This window comes from Apiospora kogelbergensis, assembly GCF_038363985.1.
Source record: "Apiospora kogelbergensis strain CBS 113332 chromosome Unknown utg000002l_segment0_segment0, whole genome shotgun sequence".
Classification (NCBI taxonomy): domain Eukaryota; kingdom Fungi; phylum Ascomycota; class Sordariomycetes; order Amphisphaeriales; family Apiosporaceae; genus Apiospora; species Apiospora kogelbergensis.
In genome coordinates, this window is record NW_027117419.1 from 4991639 (window position 1) to 5016347 (window position 24709).

At 49.0% G+C, this 24709-nt stretch overlaps 11 protein-coding genes across 11 annotated transcripts; 6 read left to right on the plus strand and 5 right to left on the minus strand.

Annotated features, from left to right (window-relative positions):
• Positions 1–884: 884 nt before the first annotated feature.
• PG998_004560 (uncharacterized protein) lies at positions 885–2570 on the plus strand (the record flags this gene model as incomplete). The annotated part of the gene is made up of 1 exon (XM_066871378.1): positions 885–2570. The coding sequence occupies one exon, from the start codon at positions 885–887 to the stop codon at positions 2568–2570; it is 1686 nt and encodes a 561-aa protein (XP_066735128.1).
• Positions 2571–3093: 523 nt separating this feature from the next.
• Positions 3094–4590, minus strand: PG998_004561 (uncharacterized protein; the record flags this gene model as incomplete). Its single annotated transcript, XM_066871379.1, has 4 exons — positions 3094–3667; positions 3781–4157; positions 4235–4357; positions 4429–4590. 4 exons carry the CDS (start codon positions 4588–4590, stop codon positions 3094–3096), a joined length of 1236 nt encoding a protein of 411 aa, XP_066735129.1.
• Positions 4591–5203: 613 nt separating this feature from the next.
• Positions 5204–7058, plus strand: PG998_004562 (uncharacterized protein; the record flags this gene model as incomplete). The annotated part of the gene is made up of 6 exons (XM_066871380.1): positions 5204–5402; positions 5482–5597; positions 5695–6083; positions 6151–6527; positions 6602–6716; positions 6797–7058. 6 exons carry the CDS (start codon positions 5204–5206, stop codon positions 7056–7058), a joined length of 1458 nt encoding a protein of 485 aa, XP_066735130.1.
• A 459-nt stretch (positions 7059–7517) lies between these two features.
• Positions 7518–7913, plus strand: PG998_004563 (uncharacterized protein; the record flags this gene model as incomplete). The annotated part of the gene is made up of 1 exon (XM_066871381.1): positions 7518–7913. The coding sequence occupies one exon, from the start codon at positions 7518–7520 to the stop codon at positions 7911–7913; it is 396 nt and encodes a 131-aa protein (XP_066735131.1).
• A 400-nt stretch (positions 7914–8313) lies between these two features.
• PG998_004564 (Tyrosinase) lies at positions 8314–9384 on the minus strand (the record flags this gene model as incomplete). Its single annotated transcript, XM_066871382.1, has 2 exons — positions 8314–9020; positions 9102–9384. 2 exons carry the CDS (start codon positions 9382–9384, stop codon positions 8314–8316), a joined length of 990 nt encoding a protein of 329 aa, XP_066735132.1.
• An 836-nt stretch (positions 9385–10220) lies between these two features.
• Positions 10221–10963, minus strand: PG998_004565 (uncharacterized protein; the record flags this gene model as incomplete). Its single annotated transcript, XM_066871383.1, has 2 exons — positions 10221–10241; positions 10343–10963. The coding sequence occupies 2 exons, from the start codon at positions 10961–10963 to the stop codon at positions 10221–10223; spliced, it is 642 nt and encodes a 213-aa protein (XP_066735133.1).
• A 1342-nt stretch (positions 10964–12305) lies between these two features.
• On the minus strand, positions 12306–13377 carry PG998_004566 (Alkali-sensitive linkage protein 1; the record flags this gene model as incomplete). Its single annotated transcript, XM_066871384.1, has 2 exons — positions 12306–12645; positions 12770–13377. 2 exons carry the CDS (start codon positions 13375–13377, stop codon positions 12306–12308), a joined length of 948 nt encoding a protein of 315 aa, XP_066735134.1.
• Positions 13378–14563: 1186 nt separating this feature from the next.
• Positions 14564–17218, minus strand: PG998_004567 (uncharacterized protein; the record flags this gene model as incomplete). Its single annotated transcript, XM_066871385.1, has 3 exons — positions 14564–14705; positions 15089–15536; positions 16057–17218. The coding sequence occupies 3 exons, from the start codon at positions 17216–17218 to the stop codon at positions 14564–14566; spliced, it is 1752 nt and encodes a 583-aa protein (XP_066735135.1).
• A 4325-nt stretch (positions 17219–21543) lies between these two features.
• PG998_004568 (uncharacterized protein) lies at positions 21544–22965 on the plus strand (the record flags this gene model as incomplete). The annotated part of the gene is made up of 4 exons (XM_066871386.1): positions 21544–21754; positions 21845–22004; positions 22067–22571; positions 22699–22965. 4 exons carry the CDS (start codon positions 21544–21546, stop codon positions 22963–22965), a joined length of 1143 nt encoding a protein of 380 aa, XP_066735136.1.
• Positions 22966–23391: 426 nt separating this feature from the next.
• Positions 23392–23673, plus strand: PG998_004569 (uncharacterized protein; the record flags this gene model as incomplete). Its single annotated transcript, XM_066871387.1, has 1 exon — positions 23392–23673. One exon carries the CDS (start codon positions 23392–23394, stop codon positions 23671–23673), a length of 282 nt encoding a protein of 93 aa, XP_066735137.1.
• A 112-nt stretch (positions 23674–23785) lies between these two features.
• PG998_004570 (O-methyltransferase-domain-containing protein) lies at positions 23786–24664 on the plus strand (the record flags this gene model as incomplete). The annotated part of the gene is made up of 1 exon (XM_066871388.1): positions 23786–24664. One exon carries the CDS (start codon positions 23786–23788, stop codon positions 24662–24664), a length of 879 nt encoding a protein of 292 aa, XP_066735138.1.
• Positions 24665–24709: the final 45 nt, after the last annotated feature.

Here is a 24709-nt window from a genome sequence, read left to right on the forward strand (position 1 = left end):
TTGTACCTATTCAGATCAACCTTTTCAGTTCTACTGATCTGATCTGATCTGATCTGGCTGTTTCTGTGTGTGGGCACGCAGCCCTTGTGTGATCCCAGCAACTGCCTGATGTCAGCCTCAAGGGTGCACGTGACTTGTGGATTAACCAACCACACCTGCTTGCACCCACTGCACCTCATGCAAGCACATGCAGCCAAATGGCATCTTGATTACTGCAGCATTCCAATTTCCAATTGATACGATCATGAGCCCCATCCCCCTCTCCATGGATTCACTTGTGTATGCAGTAATTGATATGTCTGTTCCCTTCCCACCCCATGGGAAGGACCCGACAATACCGACGCCAAGAGAGCATGAATCTCAACGTCGTATAACCGGGGACCCCGAAGCGTCTAGTGACCGTTGAGCTAGAACATATCAATTGCCGTGCTTGTTGGCCGTACTTGCGCAGAACTTTAACTGCAAGCTCCCAATGGTGGTGACCCCAACATGTTGCCAATTAGGCCCGTTGGTGTGCGGGTTGAAAGCCCACATGACGACAGCAGATTTGTATTGCTTTATTGCTGGCCTTCGCGAATCGCCTATCGACTCCCGATAATTGCCTGTCTGGTCCAGTCACATGGAGTAGATATCACTATTGTGCGATGGATCACTCACAGCTATGGCTGTATATTGGGGCTTCCCGCCAGCCCATGATAGGTTACATATGTCATCACTGAAGTGCTTAATTGGGGAAGGCGGGGGGAACGCAGGGGGGAGGCACAGGGGTCCAACTAATACCCACTATCATCAATGTGCGACAACTCCATTTATTAAGAGACTATCGCCCTCCTTCTTCTTACCGACAATCCTATTCACACTCTCTTACGTCCTTACTCATCGCCATGTCAGATAATTCAACACCCTTTTTATTTCGCCTGCCAGTCGAGGTTCTATACCTCGTTCTTGCGCAGTTCTGTGAGCATTGCCGCTGGAAGGCTTCAACGTGTGTACCTGTCACCCGCTTCCATCGCAAAAGCCACTGGATGCTCGAGGATCGGTACTGGGCCGACAAACAAGACCTACGGTCCCTTTCTCTGGTCTCGACCGCCTTGCGCGGGCCCGCACAAGCTGTTCTACACCATCTGTGTATGAATGGCTTCTACAATCTCCGATATACACCCTTCTTCCGCTTCGTGGGATCCGTCACCACGAACACGCCTCATCTGATTCGCAACGTCAAAGCACTCGCACTCGGCCATGGCCACGTACAGAGAATGCCCAAGATCTGGCGCCGGAACCTGGATGAGCCCGAGGCGTCTTACCTGAGAGCTTTCCTGCTGTCCGAGCCAGGCGGGATTACCAAGATCAACTTCATCGCGAAGCTGCTCGCCACTTTTCCTTCCCTTACACACTTCAGCCTGGGTGAATGCGTGGACGATTCGACCGACTATGTACCCGCCTCTCTAGAACAACTCGAGGAGTTAGCACTTACATGCATCCATGTGTGTGCAAATCCCAGGATGCGACGGGATGGGTCGGCAACGCCAACTGGCTTAGGGAAGTTGATTGCGAAAGTCCTCGCGCTCTCCCGAGGCTTACGGGTACTGATTGTCGACTCTTGCTTCGAAACCACCGCCGTATTTGGGCGCCTCGATTCACCGCCGCAGCTGCGGCTTTGCCTGGCCCAACTTCGAGTGCTCCACCTCAAGAGCGCCTGGCTCGATGCGAAAGAGCTGGAGCAAGTCATCGCCACCTGCCCCGCTCTTTGCGAACTCAAGTACTTCGAAAATTACGATGGTCCCAGTGGAGGACGAGCAAAGAAAGCGCCGCTCGGACCGCTCGAGGCTGTACAAGCCCTAGCTCCTTGCAGACAGCACCTTTGGTCCCTCGAGCTTGAACTCTGTCAACAGGCACCGACAGGCAACAGTACAAGGCCAGCGGCATCTTTTGCCTGCTTCACCGCCCTGCGGGATCTAACCGTGCAGTGGCCCACCGTCTGCTGCCCCAGCTCCAACGAAGAAGAGGAAGAGCGTGGTGACGAGTGGCAGCAGCTGCTGGTGCGGGCCCTGCCCGACAGCATCCGGTCGCTCTCCATCATCGGCTGCGCGTGCGAAACACTCCCCAAGCGGTTCGCGGCCGCCCTGAGCGGGCTCGCCGCCTCCAAGGCCAGCGGCGGCCGGTTCCTCCACCTCACGTACGTGGGCTGCGACGTGGACGCTATGATGGACAGCATGAGGTGCGACGGCAGCGGCGACGAGGACGCTTACGTGCCGCCTGAGTATCCTGTGGTGAGGAGAGGAGCCCCACGCGGCTTTCAATCGTACGATGAGGCCCGGGACAAATACGAGTCTTATAGGCTGTTCGATCGGGAGGACAGCATCCGGACGGCGCTGACCGCCGCGGGGGTGCAGAGGGTGGAGTATAGCATGGCGTGGCGGACGGGGTTTCGCTCTCGCTCATACCGTCGAGCTCAACGCCGGGAAGAAGAGATAGCTGGTTGTATGTATCGTGGCTACGAATATCAAAAGTATGGGCCGCAATTCTTTTTCCCCGAATCGGACGACTCTGACTGGGATGATGATCTTTAGGATAGCCGGCTGTAAATAAGTAGCAAACCCTGATGGTGGATTGCTGCTCTGGTTACATCTAGACGAAACGTCGATGGCATGAATTCATTGACTGATCTACTCCTATAATTACATTTCCTAGACGTCCTGGGTAGTAGTAACTGGCCATGGTATTCGAAAGATCGCTACAGCGCTTATTATTCGCGGTGCCGATGTCGATTTCGCCAGTACTCGATCGCCTAGCCCATGTTCATGTCAAAACATGGGAAGAAGAGACTAGCCAGTATCTAGCCCAGATATGCAGGAATATTGGGATTTCTCAATTGTGTACCACTCATGTCTCCGCCGAGGGCCTTGAAGATAGGTAAGCTTGATCGAGACAATCTCGGGCACGCCACAATGCAATAAGTTGATGAGGAGGTTTTGGAGACCCCCACAATCACATGTATTTTGTAACATCCCCGAGGGAACCTCTTCATGTGAAAAGTATGCAGTTGGCAATCCGCGCATTTTGCTTTTTAAATAGCATCAAACCGTCTGTAGATTATTGTTTGGTTACATCCCATTCATGCCGCATCGTGATCCCCGCCCGGCTACGATGAGGTTGTGTATCGCCCCGCTGCTGGCCCTTATTTTGTTCTTCCAAGTCCCCACCGCCGTCATTCTCGACGAAAGACTCGGCAATCATCATACTGCTCCCGCCATTGCTCCCACTGCTGCTATGCGGCGGACGGCCCGTGGCCACGGCCGTGTGTTTGTACAAGTCCTCCTCGGGACGCAAACGACACTCCGAGGAGCCGTCGTCGTGGCTGTTGGTATTCTTGCTCACACGCTCCAGGGGGATGTGTCTGCTGTCGAAGCCCCCCTTGGCGGCGTGGCTGCTCTCGGAATTCTTGGAGGCGTACGACGAGGTCGCCTTGGCGCCGAGCGCGGTGCCGGTGTGGCTGTAGCCGCCGGACCAGCGGAAGAGCGGGCGCAGCAGCGGGATGCAGGCGAGGGTGATGGCGGCGCTGGGCTCGAGGCCGCTGAAGATGTTGGGGTGCTTCATGGAGAGGGTGAGGTCGGTGTAGTCCATGCTCTTGAGGTAGTGGATGCGCACGGCGCTGACGACGCAGGTTCTGGAGAGGTAAGAAGAGGGTCATTAGCGTCTTGTGAGCGAACACGACTCCGGGGATATTGAGAAAGGAAACGGGGGGAACGAGGTTGGCTAAACGTTGTTGTTCGCACTTACAAGAACCCAAGACTGAATACCCCCACCAAGACCATCCGTTGTTGCATGGGCACCTGCAGCTTGTAGAGATTCGGAAGAGGCAGGACGAGAACCATTATGTCGGTGACGAGGTTGATGGCTCCTGTGATGGTGAAAGAAAGGACCTGGTTGCCGCAGTATCCATCCGTCATGAGTAGATCCCAGTTCTTGGAGATGGGCTGGCAAATTAGACAGCCAGCCAGGATGGTCGCCACCGCCCACGTCGCTATCAGAGCGCTCGTAGCCAAAGAAGCCAGATGAATGAAGGGTGTTGGGAACAGCTTTCGATAGAGGATCAGGATGGAGATCTTGCAGAGAGACAGACTGATGACCCAAGTGAATTGAAGACCGATGAGGAGCTGTTCGACCTCGAATGTTAGTCGCAATGGGATTCCACCACCAGTAATGGTGCATCCACGAAACGCATCCTACGCACCTTTAGCAGCAAAGAGATTGGCTCCAGTCCGTAAACTTGCAGGATATTGGCCATGTGGTCGTACCCCAATCCACAACGCACGACGCCAGTAATGCTGAGGGAGCTCAGGCTGGCTGAAACGCACTGAATTTTCAAGTTTTAGTTGACATAAAAAACGCGAATGGGCTTGAGAACGAAGGGGAGCTTTGACGTACCACAGCTGCGACCATCAAATAATCACTGAGATGGAACGCTCGTTTCGCGATTCGACGCGACAAAAGGCGCAGGGACACAGCAACCATGGGGACTGCGATCATGAGGATGTTGGCGGCCAGGATGACCCGCTGGTCGTCCTTCTCAATTGGAAACCTCGCCATTTTCCCTGACGACTAAGAGATAGGATTCGTGGAAAGCACCGACTTGGAAGTCATTGGGGCCAGCGATTTGTTATTTCAAGTCGAATACGACCCTCTTTGGAGATCTTTCTCGGGGATCTTGGGTCCTCAGGCCGGGCAGCCGGCAAACCCACCCCCGCACTTCCCAAGGCCGCTTGGCCAGGCCCATGATGGTTGAATCGCGCGATAGATCAGACGTTTGCGCCTTTTATGCCAGCGGCCGTGCGAGCGTTTGGGCAATTGGTCCGTTCCAGGGCTAGGGGGCCGTTCCGTGCCAGGCTTGGCCGTTGGAGAAGGGAAGCCATCCCCGGTCCCGACGGCACGGGTCGACCAATCAGCGCGAAGCTGCGCCGTTGACGTGCAGCCGGGCGTAACATAGCCCATACTCGATGCGGGAGTCGATGCATGCGGATGGGCCTTTCATTTCGGGGCACACTTCTCAACGCAGTGATATAGGTGGAGGCCCAATGGAGAGGCGCGGCTACAAGTAGATGCAATGGCTCGCCTTACGAAGCCGACATATTTGTCAGAACTGTGACTATGCAGCCCAAGTGAGAGACACACGACCAACCAACGGATAGAGCCGCTTTCCACTATGATCTTACTTGCATTGGGTACCGTTTTGGTCGGTCTGGGGACTCTCATTGCCAGCGTCGCATTCTTCCGACGATTCCTCTCGCCCTTAAGCGATGTGCCAGGCCCGGCTCTCGCGTCCGTCACCCGGTTCTGGCATGTGAGACATGTCATCAAAGGGGACCAGAACCGAGTGTTAGTACGTGCGCACGACAAGTATGGTATGCATGCCTCGAGTCTTCCCGTCCCCTGTTCGTTCATTATGTTATGCGTGGCCTCGCGATGCTAACACCAGTCCAGGGCATTTTGTACGCATCGCCCCTGGAGAGGTGAGCGTGAGCCATCCGGACGGCCCCAGAAAGATACTCCTGGCCACCCTCCACAAGGCAGACTGGTACAAAATAGCCACCTTCCCTGTAAGTCCTGTTTCACTCCCGGCTCTACCCTTGCTCTCATGCCCCTGCCCAACATGTGTCATAGTATCGACGCTGACAACGAGTACGGCCACAACAGGACGGGCGCTTCATCAACCCCTTCGCGGCAACGGACCCCAAGATCAAGAACGAGCTGTCGCGGCACGTGGCGCCGGCCTACACGCTGAGCAACGTGCTGCAGTCGGAGGAGGCCATCGACAGCACCATCGCCCTGCTGCTGGGCTGGCTCGACAAGTTCGCCCGCAGCGGCGACCCCGTCCGCCTCGACGAGTTCGTCTCCTTCACCACGTCCGACGTCGTCGGCGAGGTCGTCTTCTCCCGGCCCTTCGGCTTCCTGAACAAGGGCGCCGACATCGCCGGCGCCTTCGCCGCCTCCGAGGCCCAGAGCGCCTACGTCTCGGCCGTCGGCTTCTTCCGCTGGGTCCATGTTCTGCTGCTAGCCAACCCCGTCATGACGGGGCTCGGGATGTAAGTTTCCGACTCAATTACTATGTCTCGCATGTTGCTTACCTACGCTTCGACCGCTTTGATCAAGTGTTCCTTGGGGTCATATCGTCGACACGGCCATGGCCGCTATCAAGGAAAGACAGGCTAACCCCGACGGACGCTTCGACGCGTCGTCGCACTGGTTCCGCATGCTGCAGCAGAATCCGGATCGCATGCATCGGCACGAGATCGACTCGGCCGCCTTCAACGCCGTGGCCGCCGGGTCCGACACGGTGTCTTCCGGTGTGCAGGCCTTCTTGTATTTCATGATGCGACACCCGGACGCGTGGCACCGAGCACGCCAGGAGATGCTGGACGCCGGTCTCGGAGAACGGCAAGGAGTGGTCTCCTTCGCCGACACTCAGGGATTGCCTTTCTTGCAGGCTTGCCTCAAGGAATCCTTGCGGATATTTGGTCCAGGTGCTAGTAAGTAGTGGTCCCGAGGCAAAACGAGCCAATACTATGTTATAGGCAAACATACTAATCTGAATTCCTTTCAGTGGGCCTGGCACGTCGGGCCCCTCCAGGGGGCCTCGAGATAGGGGGCCAGACTTTCCCAGAAGGCACCATCCTCTCCGTCCACCCTTGGGTCATCCACCACTCCAAAGAGATATGGTACGTTGCATTTACCTCAGACCTAGTCAACGGAACGACTCGTTCACTTTGCATTGCAAGCTAACTTCGGTGGGGGAAAGGGGCGATGATGCCAGGGAGTTCAACCCGGACCGTTGGCTGAGCGGTGAAGCCGCCAAGCTCGACAAGGACTACATGCCGTTCGGGCTGGGTTACGCGTCGTGTCCGGGGCAGAACCTCGCCCGGCTGGAGATGGCCAAGATCGGCGCCACTCTGGTGCTGAACTACAACTTCCGACAGGTCGAGCCGAAGCAGGAGATGCAGTACAAGGCCTTCTTCTCGCTCATTGCACACATGCCGCCGTGCTACGTAGATAGAGTGTGAAAATGTTGTTGAGTGTGTTATAAGTTCGAGCTTAGGGTCGTGTATAATTAATGGGCCTACATAGGATTTTGTTCATAGATCGGGGCACAGCCTGATTACTACGGGCGCCTTTCGAGCAGTTCCTTGGACTCTAATAACTCTTTTCTTTCTCAACTCGGGTTCCAGCCACACAGCCCTACCCCAAATGAAACAGGCCAATACCACTTCGGCGATAGCAGCCTCTTGCTTGATATAGGCAAGCGACGAATTCCTCAACTTGCTCCTCGAGATGATTCAGTCTTACAGATGGCCACTTCAAACTACGAAAGCCCGAAATTTACTCAGAATCGTTGAATTTCTCAACATACACTCTGCGCCTAGAGAGCCAGCCGTGATGTCCGTGCAAACGGCCAATGTCCAGCAGTCCACATTGATGGTATGCTAGCTTATTTCTGCACATGTCGTGGGATGCCACCCTAAATGGGAACGCCGTGGCTAATGTTCCTTGTCATATTGAAGGGCATCCTCTGGTCCGGAGTCGCTTTCTCCATCATCGTGGTAGTCGTCAGACTGGGTGTCCGAATCCGCCTTTTCGGGCGCCTCAAGGTGGACGACTACCTCGTGGTGTGCGCTATCGCCTTCAACATCGCATCCGCGCTTGTATTGGCCGTCTTGGGCGACGTCCTATACGTATCGATTAACCCACCGACCGACCAAGATCGGTCGACCATCGCGAAAGACATTGCCGTGGCTACCCACGACACCCTGGCTAGCTACCTCTGCTACTATTTATGCCTGTGGTCTTTCAAGCTTTCTTTTATGGCGTTCTTCTACGGGCTCGGAAGGCAAATCCGCGCCCTGGGGATTCTCTGGTGATGTGTCACCATCTTCATCGTGGCCACAAATGTAGTGTGTATAGGCTTGCCGGACTTGGTTCTCCCGCGCCTTTCATTCCTCTCTTCAATTCGTTTCGACGCGGTCCTCAGCGCAGAGAAAGATTGCTGGATGGACCAGCCATCTTCCGCGGGTGGGAGCGTAGATGCCTTACGCCTGTCAAGTCAGCAAAGGTTAAGGACTTGACATTGTCTACCGGGACCTACGTACATGTAGCTGATAAAGGTATAGATATCTTACGGACCGGCCTTTCTATAGACTTGTGGCGTATTATTAGGTTGATTCATGGTCCGTTTAATGTGGGCCCATTGATAATTATAATGTACTATGAAACTGGATAGAAATAGGATTTGATATCTTAACTATATAATTAGGTTGTGTTTCACACGTAGGTATAGCAAAGTACATCATTCTGAGTCGTCATGACCTTGTCAATCGCCATGTCCGGGCCAAGACCCATGTAAGGCAAGACATCCTGGAGCGTCGCCGGCGACTTGTCGAACCGCTTGCCGCCAAATTCGACGTCGCGCGCGGCGCCACCGGCCTGCTGCCAGCGCGCCCACAGCCGGTCGACCTGGGCGTGGTGCAGCATGAAGAGCGGGTCGTTGGGCGACGAGCTGGGCACCAGGTCGCCGCCGACGGCGTTGTGGATGGCGCCGTGGGGCCCGTTCTCGAGGCGGTCGGCGAAGGCCGCGAAGTCGGGCGAGCCGTCGACGATGCGCGCGATGTTGGCCGGCGCGTAGTCCGCCGCGCCCCACAGCGCCTCCTTGGCGCCGCCCGTGCCGTTGTTGAGCTGCCGGTTCAGGCAGTGCGCGCGCTCGGCGCCGGCGTAGTAGGTCAGCGTCGTGCCCGCCAGCGGGCCCGCCGTCACGCACGACGTCAGCGGGTTCGGCCGCGCGGGCGAGCTCCAGCCGCCGCCCGCGCCGTTGCCGCCGAACTCTTGCACCACCGCCGACGCGGGCAGCGCGCCCGCGTCCTGCGTCCAGTCCCAGTACGGCATGGGGCTGGCGTAGCCGCACTCGTGCAGGGCGGCCTCGTACATGTTGAGGAAGAGGCGGTGCCACGGCAGGAACTGGGCGACGAAATGGACTGGGGGTGGTGGGCAGGGTTAGTCGGGGGCTCTGGCCGGTGCGTGGCGGGGATATGGATGTAGGGACAGGGCCAACTCACTCTCCGTGTTCAACTTCGAATGGATGTAGGGGAAGTCCTCATAGAGACTTGTCTTGAGGCCGATGCGCGACGGTTTGGTAAACAAGCATTTTACAGCGCCCATGTACTCGGCTCTTGTCTCGGAGCTCAAGCTGCGCCATTCTTGTCGCTTGGCCGGGCTCGTGCACGCGCTCTGAGCTTGGTTGTCTTTGCTTGCCAGGCTTCCGAGGTGGGCTGGGACGACGGCGGCGTTGGCGGTCGAGGCCAGCGAGGCCAGTGCCAAGATGGGTGTGGCGAAATGCATAACGGGGTGCGGTAGAGACTGCAATACGGTATTTGGTGATATTAGACGAAGGAAACGAACGTGGACTGACCGACCAAGTTGGGAAGCTGTGAGGTATAGAACGAGCGGTGTTGTGGCATTATATGTGAATATTATCCCATATAAACGACCCCGGGAGTTGTCATTTAAGAATCTCGTATTGCCTCCCTCTTTACAATGGGGCATTGAGTAGACATTGACTAGACCCCTGTATAACAACGGGTTTCCCGGCGCTTAAAAATAGATCACGACAAAATAGGTGGATACTGACCTGTTGAGCTAGAACAATAGACGTCGACGTGTGTTAGATCTGACTCGAGTGGTCGAAACATGACTATCAACAATGCTATTCCGGCTTGCAAGTGCCTCAATTGGTGAGGCCTACTGGACGCCCAACTGTACCTGTTCCATTGGGGCCGCGATATAGACGTTAGGAACACTTGAAAAGGCCAAAACAAAAGAGCTCTTATTAGTTCTTGGCAACCCCTACTCCACGGAAAGCTGTTCCATCGAACCCATGTCTCGGCCAAAAACCTGGGCATCTTCTCAGCCAACAAGGTCTTCTTGGCTAGACCACGGTCCCAATGTTGGCGATCCGATGCCGCCCTCATGGCGAAGTTTTGTAAGTCGACTGGGTGGTAAAAGCACGAATAACCACCTTCCACCTTCTTACCTGGCTGGTATGCCATCAGAAAATGGAAAGTAGGTAAGTATCCCCGATGCAGTAGGGTATTCGAGCGTAGGAATAGGAATGGATATCTTGGCTCGGATCGCATTCGTCCAGAACGATTGATCCCTTGATACTAACCTCCCATCAATCAAGTAAATTGACCTTTCCTCTATGAAGATTGATGAACAGAAGTCAGCATTACTAGAAGCATAACCCATGATTGCCGTACTCTCACTTAAGTTAGGCACGAAAGGAGCAACAAAAACGTACCAGGTCGTAACCCGCGTTAACCCAATGCTCTTTGGAAGAGGGCAGCAGACTGATAAACGTGTGCACAAAGGCCATGGTCGCGCGCGGGACCTCGTCGCCAGTCGGGCGGGCCCCGTTGCGTTGACACCAGCCGAGCAGGAACACAATATCCATCGCCTCGGCCCGCCGCCCCTCCTCGGTGCGCTGTTCCTGGACGGTTCTGCACTTGACGTTGAGCAGCACCGTCGGCTTCAGCACCCGGATCTTGCTGTCTCGGACCAAGACGACCGGCGTCGCCTCGTCGTACCCGTCCCGGAACATGCCCGGCGGCGCGAGCAGCTCGACCCGGATGCGCACCTGCCCGCTCTTGAAGTAGGTGTGCAGCGTCCGCGGCTCGACATCGAAGGAGCCTGGACGCTGCTTGAGCAGGGTCCGCGCCTCTGCGGTGCGGCCCTTCGGGACCACGATCTCGAGGGCCTCGGGCACGCGCGGGGATCCCAGCACGGCGCAGGCCGCGCCGCCGACGAGGGCGTACTGGATCTTGCCGTCCAGGGCCGCGGCGACGGCCGCGGCGGCGGTTGAGATGTCCTGGGTGGATGGCGTTGGCCGAAGGGGCTCGTTTTGTTCGGATGTGGTGGACATTTTGGTGGCGAATGGGGAGAGAGTTGGCGGTGTTTTCAAATGAGGGAACCAAGTAGCACGCTGGCGCAACAAAGCTTCATGAGATTATCCTCAAGCGTTGTGCTTCAATGATCCTCTTATCGTCTATGAAGTTTTGCCTGTTGGGGGATTAGGCAGCAAGTTAGTCGAGAGCTCACGTAGACATGTGGAACTGATATAACTCGCCGCGCGGTCGTGACGCAGGCTGAGTGATGATAACCACCAAGAAGCCCCGTTGTCAGCATCTCAATCGAAACACGTTGCAGCCACGATAGGATTGGGTGGTCCATAATTCCAATGGTCTTCATTCTTCTTTGCCGCAAGCCTTGCGATCTCACAAGCTCATTGGACTATTTTTAGAAACAATTTGTAGGCTATGTGCGGATATGGAATGGGGAGATCTAATTACTTACTGAACCTCGAAAAACATATCGGGGGGAACCTAGGGACATACTGAAATCGTGTTGATTGAATCAAAGCCTCCAAAGCGCTGGCGACTAAACGTTTTCGACTGTTTGGTCGGCTTGCCGCTGGGAGGGTCCTGGAAAACGCCAGTTGGAGGGGCAGAAGTTATGGGATGAAGGAACCGGCTGCCAGGAGCAGGCGGCCGGCCCATGCTGAACTCGGGCAACTACAGGGGTCGTCTACCGACTTCAAATCGGCCGGGATCTTCCCTGAGTTCAGTTCATCAACGGCACTCCGATTGTCAGGTCATTCGATGAGAACCCTGAGATAGATACTGGACATCACCGCTGTTTAGTAGAGAAAGGTCGGTTGTGGTCTGAAGGGTAACAGAATCAGTTATACTGGAATGGATACGTATCCACTTGAGCGCTCTTTAGGCATCTGCTTGAGAGGGCAGCGGTCTCCTCTTGTTTCAACCGACCTGTTTCGATTTGAAAATCGGCGTATGAATGGATTCATAGCGTATCCGCCGTTGTCGAAGATGATGTATGTCCCTAGACATTGGGGAGATGAAACGACACATTCAGGTATTTGCAGAAATAAAATGTGACCTTGTAGCAGAGCAGGAGTACCCCCATGCCATCACAATGATGCGATAATGAATAATGAATGCAATTAGATTTTTAGGTGTGACATCTCGGTGTCTAGATCAACCGATTGAACTCCTGTACAGGTGATTTCCTGTGTGAACGCCAATCCCATCTATTTCCATATCCCCCATATATTTACGCAAATAGCCAATCAGTTCTAGAACTGGAAACAGTGACGCAACTAAACGATATATGACTATATGGCTGCGTCGCCATAGATATATCCAAGAAAATCCGAGTTGTACGTGCTCAGGTCATTCTTCCGTCCGTTAGAACGAAGCCAGAACGGCACCTGCAATACCAGCGGCGGCGACAGCAGCCAAAACAGAAGCGCCGCTTTTGCCAGCCGCCGACTGGGGGTTCACGCCCGTAGCGGAACCACCCAGGTACCAGGAGCCGATATCCGTCAGATCTCCGTTGTTGTTCAGCATGACGGCGTTGGGTCCAACGTTGCTAACCTTGGACCGGAACGAGCCGAAGTAGCTGTAGCGGGAGACGCTGGTGAGGCGGTCGAAGTAGTCGCACGTCGTGTTGAAGAAGCTCTGCGTGGTCGACAGGTCCTGGTTGTCCCAGTTGTATTCGGTGATCCATTGCGTTACGTTGGGGAAGCTGCAGGAAACATACACAGTCAGCAAGTCTGCCATCACGATAAGGGTTCGAGCGAAGCGGATAGTGGTGAGTAGAAACGAAAGAGGGAAAGGGAGTGGAAGTGGGCGAAGAGAAGAAGACTTACGCAGCAGACATGGAGCCCATGTGGCTAGCCAGTCCCTCGAAGCTGCCGTAGAAGTGGATGGGCAAGAAGTCGAAGGTGCAGTTCTTGTTGCCGCCGTCGGCACTGATGGCCTTGGCGCACTCGGTCGCGAAGTTCTTGGTCCATTTGACGCCGCGGTCGCTGCCCGTGACGGCGGGCATGCCGAGCTTGACACCGCGCTTGGCCAGGGGCTCCATGTTCTTGACCCAGATCAGGGCGGCCGACTCCGGGTCGAGGTTGCTGCCGCCACTGACGGCGCCGTCGGGCTCGTTGAAGCCCAGCACGTGGGAGATGTTGCGGCCGCCGTCGATCTGACTGTTGACCGAGTCGAGAAACTGGGTGTCGGGCGTCTTGCCCCACATCATGGGCACGAACTCGAACTTGTCCTGCGTCGTGTCGGCGAACGAGGGCGAGGGCGTCATCTTGTAGTTGTAGTACCACGTCAGGTCGGTGCCGGGCTTGGTCCAGATCTGGCTATCCTGGGGCCATTGGTCGTTGGGCACGAAGACGAGGCCGCGTTTGGTCGAGGCGACCGCCGCGGCTATCGATGAGCCCAGGGCCAGGACGAGGAGCTGTGCTGTTTGCCGCATCTTGGAAGAGAAAGGTTTGTGCGAAACCCGCCGGAATGTCGAGGCCGATGTTACTCTTTGGCCCGGGGGACTGGGGAGTCGTGGGAAGGAGGGGGTCCCTGCCGCAGATCGACCAATTGCGTGGTGGTGATCGGTGTCGCGATTCTTCGACTGTGTTCGGCTTTCAACGAGTGATATTGTGACGAATCACTAAACGATAGGAATGGATACAGAATCAATGTAATCCGAAGAGCGAGAGTACGAGATGTGAACTGCCGAACATGCCGGACAAGAAGAAGAGGCGCGCCATGGTGTTTTGTTGGTCAATAGAGCGGCTGCAGAACCTGCTCGTCCGTACTCGATCGACTGCATCTAGCCTCTGGCTTCAGGGCGCCCGCAGACCAACCAGCTGAAGACTGGGGGCCGCTTGGATAGTTAGCTTAGGCCGCCCATTAGTCAGGTACAGGCGGTTCGGGTGCGGAAGTAAGAGGATACGGGCTGGGACGCAAGGGTGGTGGGAAGACGAAGATGGATGGTATGATGGGTGGTGTTGAGTGGTGTTGGTAGGCTCACTGAGCTTTTTTTTCTTACTTGTCACTGCAGCTAGCACCTTGGCCCCAGAGAAATACGACGCCGGTTAGCGCCACATCATTTCCACTTGCCCATTCTGTCCGCTGGGTTCCACCGGTTTGCGCACTAAAGGCCTAGGCTATCTAGATTCTTCAGTGGATGGACATGAAGACACGGCAAGATAAGACCAGTTCGTCTGGACTCGCATCAATAAATGGTTCTAACAATAGAAACGACTGCAAATGTCTGCAGATAGTTGACTGAATCGGCCAATTACATATATCTCCCTATGACCACCCGTATGGTAGAAGGCCTGTGTCTGATGTTTGTTTCGAACCGGTTTGGTTACCTGCGGTCACTAGAACACTAGCCTTTTAACGTTTCCGCCCAGCGTTCTGGCCGGCGTTATTGATTCAGGTTCAGCCGTCAGAGTGCGATCCACTGATCAACCGCGCCAAATCTATGTGCCATTGACTCGGCACAAGTGCCGATCTGGCCCAGATGTCTACGTGGGTAATACAATACATATGTACGTCAACTCCTCGGTTAGATAAAAAAAAATCTCGGCGTTGAAGATATTTCATCCAGGAAATCACGTGCTTGTCTCAACGAAGGTAGATGGCAACGCCTGTCCCTGTTACGGGGTAAGAACGATACTCCAAGAAGCATAGGAGCCTCTATCGCTGTTAGCGCCACTGCCCTCTTCAGGGGGCTCTTCTTCAGCCCCTTGGCTCTGTTTTATAGCGGTCTGAGAACGAGCCAGTTCATTGTTGCCAGCACTGATGAATTACTTCTGTTGTACCGCACGTTCAACCTCGCCTTAATTAACAGTCATTTCTAAATAAGTATGAATCTGTATGGAAATACCATGGATTAGATAATGCATATGGGACCTGATTTCCCACACAAACCAGACCTTAAATTTTCACCGTAGTCTGACAGCAACGTGCTGGGAGGCCTGAAAATGCCAATTCTTTTGTACCGGTATCTGCGTTGGTCAATACAATGCAGCACCAGGAAGACGTGTGTGAGAACTTCCAACAGGAAAACCGTGGAATGATTGGGAATGTGTCCTGTACCTGGTTGGCTCAAGATATAGTCTGCGTAAAAAGGAAAACTCAGATAACCCAGTCGCTGCGCGTGATTTATGCTCAGGTCGTACCTGAACTGGTTTTCTTCCATCGCTTGAGTCTCCCCTCGCCTATCATACGCGTACTCGACCGTCGCAATTGATAGACTGCCATTCTTGATGCCGAGCCGGCCGTTGGTAACCTCACCAAAGGGATTTCGCCCCTTCAGATCCACAGCGCCTCTCCATGGTATTCTCCCAGGGTTAACCACCTGTGGCTTGACTGACAAAATCGATCCATTCACGATTGCGTACACCTCTGAGTCCCCCGAGTTCCTGTCGTAGGCCTCTGACCACGTAGGCAATTCCAGGTGCACTTTCAAGTCGGCCATGTCCCAGTATTTCACTGGCGATGTTACGCATACCCAGGACCACGAAGGTCCGCGATAGGTGGTGGGTACGACAGCGCCATCCTCGAGTTTATCCACTCGCCAGAGAATATCGTAGCCAATCGTATTTGCCCAAAGACCTGCCAAATAGCCTATGGACGTAAATCCATACCGTTGGGCAAGCCCGGAAAGTGCGGGTAAACAGTCCGATTGCCTGGTCAGCTTCAACATTGAGTACTGCTCAACCACCTTATACCAATTCTCGTTGTCTTTCTGGTCTTTAATGGAACGTTTGAGAAGGGGTATATGGTCATACGCAGAGAGCTTATCGTGATCCAGTTGCCTTTCCAACGTGAACTGCTCATTGCCTGACTGTGTGTCCCTGTGGGTAGTTTCTCTCCGGGCCCAACTTCTCAGGGTTCTCCAAACTATGTGTCGCTGTGGATGGTGGTTTTTATTGCCCTGAAACCAAGAATATATTGTTAGATTGTTCATAATCCGGTTTGTCAGGTATAACACTAACATCAAGGTTTTGGTCCCTGGAATTCACCGTAGAGCTTGTGGCAGTATCTACCTCAGTTGGCTCTGCAATGGCTTCGGTAAAAGAAAGTGTTTTTGGTAAAGCAAATTGCTGCTTCCAGCCGTTTCTTGTTTCGAGGGAACCACACTCACATGCCGTCACATGGCGGCATTCCCAAATGAGCTCCGTTTCGCAAAAGTGTATAACTCGACGAGCCAAAAGTCTCTCCTGGAACACCCACCCACGACTCAGCAACGGGGCCGCATCGGCGACTGTGTGACTTCTGTCTATTACGTGCGGTAGCTTTTGGCGCACATACGTTGTAGAGAAGTAAGAAGGGCCGCTGAGTGTTGCACGCAGCGGGGACGCCAAAGCTCCAGGATTCTTCTGGCTGAACAAACCTGTAGCGTCATTATTCGCTCTCGTAGCCGCTATCGTGAAGTGAGAGCTTTCGTATATGTCTGCCATCTTGGCAGACTCGACCTCCCAGTCTTCTTGATCATCCTGTATGATACAGAGTGCATCGATCCAGAGGTAGTTTATACCCAGCTCAAGGCAAATCTGAATGCTTTGTTGGAATGTCTTTGGTATAATGTCCCATGGGATATCCTGAATTCGTTCGTCGATATCTTTAGAAGTCGTCACCAAGGTTTGATGCGATCCCCAGCAGTGGCTTAACGTAGCGTAACGTTCGTGAGGTCGATCGACATCCTGTTCAAGCTTCACTGTGGTTGTCTCATTGCCAGGGTCACAGTAGAATACCAGAAGTCTCCGTGGAAAGTTAACAGTCTCCAACTGCACACAAGTCTTGTGGTTCCGAATGCAGTTATGAATATGTGACTTGGTCCATCTCGATGATGACGAAAGGTTAAGATTGACAAAGGACCGGGTCTTGATTGCTGATGAGCAACACAGACGAGAATTGTCTGGGCTGGTGATCACCCCATTTTCAGAAGCTCGTTGGGGAGTAGGATCATAATGGAATATCTCTAGCGACAACCTGGGCCTCTCGTCGTAAAAATAAAGCTCCAAATGCAAGGTCGCATCTGGGTCGGCGTCGGAGAGACCATAGGCCAATACACGCCTAACATTGGTAGAGAAAACCCCAAATGAAGATTCGAAGACCATGATACCCTCGAGTAGTAGTACGCAGTGAGGGCACTGCGTTGACTCAACTGAAGATGTCAATTGATTTGGACTGAAATCAAGGGCAAGGCGAGTGTAGCTAGGATCGTCGTCTCTTGTAAGGTTTCTACAGAGCTTGCAGCGCGGCGTCGTCATGTCTGTCGCTTCTGGTCGTGAGTGCTGTTTCATATGGAAGCGGCCGTCTTTGGGTTTCGTGTGGTGGTAAGTGAGTCAATTTTTCGTCGCAACGGATGTGAAATAAAATGGCTGTTAGTTGATAGATGAAAAGCAGAAGAACACTTGGGCTGCCCACCCTGGCGGCCTCTGGACAACACCTCGAATTATGTGTGTGTGGCGGTGATTCGAGATGTATATGACGTGTAATCACAGAAGAATATGGCTGGATCGGCGCTTTCACTTTACACGCAGCTCGGCTGTATGAACAGTGGAAGGTCGAAAGATGGCTGTGCTGTCAGGCATATCTACGTGCTTGTGTATGATTGGTTGACCCCCACCCCAAGGGATGGGTAGTCAGCGAAAGTCTCATCATCCAATTGAGAAGAGATAGAAAAGATAACTCTGATATGTGATAGGTTGGGGTTATTATACATTATTAGGTAAAAGGTCGAAATTATATAATAGAGTAGATCTACCCTTCTATAGTTATTAATTATAATAGTAAAATTATAAAAGTTAATCTATATAATCTTATATATAGCCCGTATACTATTAATATCACCTTCCCTTCTCTTTATGTTATACCTCGTTAATCTAGACGCTAGTAATTACATAACCTCTCGCTACTTTTACTCAGGCTTCACTCAGGCCGGCTCAGGTTCGGCTTGGACAGCCTTGGTATTGCTTACTCCTGCTTAGGACCCTCCGGTTTATTTATTATAATAACGGAGTTACTAAAAGTGAATTATTAAAGTGTATTATAATTTATAAAATACTTAGATAGATATAGATATAAATAAAGTATTACCTTTAGACTTAAGTAGAAAATAAAGTTAGGGGTAATCCTATATAAAATAGAAGTTCTATATATAGCTATATAAAGTTAAAGATAGATATTTATAAAACCCTTCTTTTAATAAACTTTCTTAATTTTTCCTCTTTAAAAAGCTTTTAACTTAGTTATTAAATAGTCTTTTTATAATTAAAACTTCTTATTCTTATTCTATTATAAGGTATTATTCTCCTATAATTCCTATAAAAGTTTAAATAGTTTATTTAATATAAATAAATATAACTTCTTTAAATCATTATAATTAATTCGATATTAAAGCTACTTTAGACTTTATTATTTAAAATAGATTATTAGAGCGATTTACTATTAATAAATATATTATTTATAAAAAGCTTTAATTAAAAAGTAAAGAGGCTTATAAATAAAAGATAAAACTTTAGAAGTTATAAATTAATAATTATTAAGGAGAATATAAGCTTTTAACTTAAATAAATATATAATCCTATATTTATTAAATTTAGGCCTTAGAATACTACCTTCTCTTTTAAATCTTTATATAGATCTACCTATTCCATTATAAGCTTAGTTAATATCTAGTTTATCTAGGGTATTAATAAATATATAATATCTTAGTTAAAAATAAGGTCGATTATCTAGCTTAATAAAGTAACTAAATTACTAAGAAGTATTATAATTATTCTAGAACCTCTCGCTTTAATATAAACCCTATTAATATTTATAATTAATAACCGCCTTAGGTTTTATTTAAATTAATATTAAAACTTATAGAGATTTAATAAGTTATAGTATAGTTTTATATATATAGAGGTTTAAGCTAATTACTATACTAAGTAAAATAATATAGATATATATTAAAAGCTTATATTATTCTTTATAACCTAAAACTAAAGATTTAATAAATAATATAGTTTATTATTAAGTCGGTTATATTACTTCGCTAGTTATTCTTTCTACTTCTTAACACTTTTATATAAGTTAATTTAATTATAATACTTTAAATTAATTAAAATTATTTATTATTTAATTTATTACTCGATTTTATATCTTTTTTATAAATTTATATATTATAACTAATCTCGCTATAAGTATTATAGCGCTTACTATTTATTACGTGCTATTTCGATAAATCCTTATTTTTATCTTTATTAAGTATTAAATACTTCCCTTTTACTTTCTTATTCTATAGATATTAAGATTCCTTAATAATAAAGGTTCTTTTAAGTTAGACTTATATATTTTTAACCCTTTAATACTTTAAAAGGGTTAAATTAGTATTTTAAAAGGTACGGACTTATTTATATATAATAGTTATTTTATAAATTATTCGGTTTATACTTTTCGTTATTTAGTTTATAATATTTAAAATTAATATTAAAGAGTTTCTTTAATAATTAAAAATTCTATTTTTAATAAAAGTAGAGTATTTCGTTATTTATTAAGGGTTAGATAGTATTTAAGGGTTATAGTTATTAATTGTCCCCGGATATAATAGGTTAGGTATAGGCGTCCGGAAATATATATTTAATTTATTAATTACTTTATTTAGATTATAAAGTATTAAATTAAATACGTTAAATTTAAATTTAATATTATTTTCCGTAAAAATAATAAAATATATAGTTTTAAAGGTAATAAAGAACTTAAGCTTTATAATATAATTTATCGAGGCCTTTATAAATAACTTAATTTCTTTCGAATATATATACTTTAACGGTAAATAAAGTATAATATTTAATAATTAGAGTAAATAAAATAAATAAAGAAGTATATTAAATATAATAATACTATTATCTTTATAATATATCTTAAATTTAATTAAAATATAATTTTTATAATTATTTAGAATTAAGAAGTAATAATAACCTTTTATTTATACTTTAATATATTTATTAAAGTATTTAATTTAATTTAAACCTGTTTCGTTATCGGTCTAGTTATTAGAAATTAATTTAATTATTTAGTTATTTAATAAGTTAATTTTATATAATTAGTTTATAAAGTAATATTAGTTTTAAATAATTAAGAATAGTAGAATATATTAGCTTTATAAATTAATATATTTTATTATTATCGATTATTTTCGATTATTAAACTAAATTATTTTTACCTTTTTAAATTGATCGGTATATATTATAACGAATATCGAGTTAATAATATTTATTATAAAACTAATTTCGTTAAAATTTTATACGTTATTTTTTAAGATATTATATTTAACTTTTATATTTATAATTAATTTAAATTAATTAGAAATAATTTTTAGATTTTTATAAAGAGCCCTTTAATAATTATATTTCCGATTTATTTTAATCTTTAAATTTAGATTATAATCGATAAAGCGTTTAATTTAATATTTATCGACGTACTCGTTACCGCGTATTCCCGTAAAAAGATTAGTTATATCTTTTATATTAGCGATTTTAGGAGGTATTCCTCGGGTATTTAGGTCGATTATATACTTATATAATACCTCCTTTTTAATTAATATTAATTTCTATTATAAATGTCGGATTTTATATTATAGAGTTCAGTTACGGAGTTAGTCGTTAATTATAGATTATAGGATACCGAAAGCTTTTATAATAACCTTTTAATTAATAAGCTTTATAAGATCTTATATCGCTTAAATTATTAATTTTAACTTTCGTTTTAATAAAGAATTTAGTATTATAATTATAGAAATAAAATATATTAAAGTTTAATAAGGAAGGTTAGTTAAGTTAATAACCGGCGAAGTAATATAACCGACTTAATGGTAAACTATATTATAGTATATTATAATTACTACTTATAATAACCTTTTAATAATAACTATTTTCCCTATATTAAGTTTACTAAGGTAATTATTAATTTCTTAATTTAAGATATTTATTTATATATTATTGTAATATAAAACCGGCTTATTATTATAATTACTCTATACTTAAAACTTAATCACTTCTATAAAAAGAGTATTTTATATAATCGACTATAGCTGTAATAACGTAGTTATAGAACCTAATAGATTTAACTAATTATTAAGTTTCTACTTAACTATATAGCTTTAATAGATAAGGAACCTTATTACGAGGTTGTTTTAATTAAAGATAGCGACCTAGCTATTAGGGTAGCTAATACCAGAGACTGTGACATAAGTGAAGAGTTAAGATAATAGTAGTTTTTTTAGATTTCCCCGGTATCTGAATGAAGAAGACGGATAATTAGAATTGATTACATGTCACATCGCAATTCAGATTAGAAACTAGATCACAAGGCTAATTATAGTGGTTTTCGTGCTTGAATATCGAAACATAGTGCCATCGGGGGTATCGGATTACGGCCGCGCATGAAAAGAGTCGGGCTCCGGTGTAGTACACTCAAGGCAACGGCCCGAAATAGCCCGGTATTATAGATAGGTCCCACCCAGAAACCCAAACCACGACTGCATTTAAATGAAGCCTCAAACGCGATCTACTAGGACAACCTATGAGGGTTCTCTGATACAGGACAGGATCGTACTAATCTTGTTGTTAGACTCGACAAGATGGGTTCCACCGACACCAGTTCTGCTATGAAGCCCAAGGCAGATCTTTCGAGGACAGCATCGATGAAAGAACCGCGCACGTCACTGCATGTATATCGCAAAGCGATTGGAGTAGTTCTTCTGCTTCCGCTGCTGGTTTATATTACATGGTACCGCCAAATCCATTCAACCCTTTTCATCCTGGACCCATTTCAACTTTCGCCGTTGATTGGTAAGCATTTTTGAGTCATTGCATCGTATTATTAGGGCAAATGATGACGTTGTATAGCTAATCAGATTATGGGGTCTTAAACATATCCAGATGGACACAATGACTTTCTAATATGGATTCGTGCCTTCTATCAGAACCACATTTATCAAAAGAACTTTACCCAAGACAATCCACTTTACGGGCAGGTAGATTTCCCACGCCTTCGCGAAGGTCGCCTTGGGGCACAATTCTGGAGCGCCTATGTCGAATGGTAACAGAGAACGCGAATGTAACATATTCAGATATGAACTCCAACTAACGCAAGAGCGGCAGCCCCAGAGAAGACGGAGACCATTCCGACTCGGCATATAGAGAGATTGTCCACGATACGCTGCAGCAGATCGATCTAATCCACCGGCTAGTCCGCGCATATCCCTCCTACTTGACCCACGCGTACTCCGCAGCCGACGTGCGCCGCGAGTTTCTCCAGTCCGGGCCCCGGCGGCGGATCAGCTCGCTGCTCGGAATCGAGGGGCTGCACCAGATCGGCAACAGCGCAAGCATACTTCGCATGTACTATGCGCTGGGCGTTCGGTACGCCACGCTCACGCACACCTGCCACAACGCCTACGCGGACAGTGAAGAGCCGGCCGAGCCCCTCAATCACGGTCTCTCGCTGCCGGGCCGGGCCATGGTGAAGGAGATGAACCGTCTGGGGATGATGGTGGACCTATCCCACACCAGCTTCGAGACGCAGCGGGACGTCCTCCGGGTCACCGAGGCCCCCGTCATCTTCTCCCATTCCAACGCCTATTCTCGATGTAATCATAGTCGTAATGTACCTGACGATATACTCTTGGCACTGAGAGAAAATGGGGGGTCTTGTGATGATTACCTTCTATGCCTCGTTTCTCGAAAACGATCCTTCGACTGCATCGCTCGGCTCTGTTGCCGATCATATCCAGGCAGTTGGCGAAACAATTGGTTATCGTCATGTGGGTATCGGATCGGACTTTGACGGAATGGAATCGGGGCCTCGGGGCCTTGAAGATGTTTCCAAGTATCCAGATCTGGTCCGAGAGCTCCAACGGAGAGGAATCGATATCGCTGATATTGCCGGCATCATGGGATCCAACGTTCTCCGAGTCATGGAGGACGTCGAGAATATTGCTACCTCCATGCGGCATATCCTACCACTCGAAGATGACGTCAAATCATTCTTCGAGAACTAAGGGAGAAGGGAAACCTGTATGTGACGCCTGCTTGGAGGGCGCGTTACTGGCATTGCATGCGATCAAAGTGCGTCTCAAGGAGTCAAATTGAAATTTTCATGCTACAACTAGAAATCGCAGACTTTATTTGCTCAATGGTCAATTCAAGTAAATACTCACATGGGAAAATTTTCGTCCATGATACCGGATCGGGGCTATAGCCATTCGTGGGAGTGGATGCGTGGCCAACTCGGCACCCGAAAACGACCGATAACTAGTGAAATACTATATAGTACGCCCGCATCATGGCAACACCATACAAGGTGAAGGTCGACAAAGGTTCCATTGGATAAGTTCTTATCGACTCCTTGAATGTCTCGCAGTCCCTGGCAATCAATTAGGACACATATATCAGCATTAGCGACAGAGAACTGCGTCCCAAAGAATATGGACTCTAGAGATCATGAGACATCCGGGATAGATTTGGATCTCACAGACATTTTGTCGGAAGTCGGCAAGAGCCTAGAGAGCTGCTTGAAGACGTTGAAGTCACTGGGGCCTCGTCTGGAAGAGGCCATTCACCATGATGAACGACTCCCAGATGCCCAGGTTCTGGAAAAGGCGGCCCAAGCCGTCGATCTTGCCAACCAGGTCCAACAGCTCCTCGACCCCAGTGAACTTATACTGGCCGACCATTTCTTAGGTAATCACTTCATCCCTCCGGCCTAATGTTAAGCCACCGAACTGATGTCATTTGTACATGTCAGGATATGTCAGGGCCAAGTCTTTGGTCGCTACGGTACAGCAGCGCGTGCCAGATACTCTCAAGGAGTGTGGTCCAATGGCCCTCGAGGCACTGGCAGAGGCGACAGGGTCGGACGCCGACATCCTCGGGCAGGTCCTGCACATTCTGTGCGCCCAGGGCATCTTCCGCTACGAAGATGGGACGGGTCGGTACGCGAACAGCACCGCATCCTCCCTGTTGTGCTCGGACCACTGGACGCAGTGGCACAACTGGGCAACCATGTATGGGACGCAGTTCTACGACATAGCGCGCGGAATCCCGGCCGTGGTCGTCCGAAAGGGTGACGATGACACTACCAACAAGCACCACCGTTCGGCCGCACAGGTCAACTACGACACAGACGAGGACATGTTCTCCTACTTCCGGACGCGGGGGTGGGTGCCGGAGCTGCACCGCACGCTAAGCGGCGGGGCCGCGGCCCAGATGCCGGGTATCTTGGCCGACTATCCGTGGGGAGAAGTGGGCGAGGGGCTCGTGATGGATATCGGGGGCGGCCAGGGTCAGTTCCTGGCGGGTCTCTTGCGAACATTCCCCCGGATGCGGGGCGGGCTTTTCGACCGTCCACACATTATAGAACACGCTCGCCCGTTCTTCAGCCCAGGGGGCCAGTACTCGGACGTCGGGGAGCGCATCGCGGATGTGGACATGGTCGGCGGCGACTTCTTCCAGTTTGTGCCACCGGCCGCTGTATACACCATGAAGTGGTGCCTCCATGACTGGAAAGACGAGCAGGCGGTCGATATTCTCCGGAAGATCCACCAGAGCATGACACCGGGCCCAAATAGCAGACTAATCTTGCTTGAATCCTTTCTTGCCGACAGCCACTCGGGGCGTCTAAGTCAGTACGGGAACATTAACATGATGATGACGATCGGGGGCAAGAGAGAACGGAGAAGCAATGGCGTGATTTGGTAGCCAAGGCGGGCTGGAGAATTGAACGTGTTTATAACTTGCGACGTG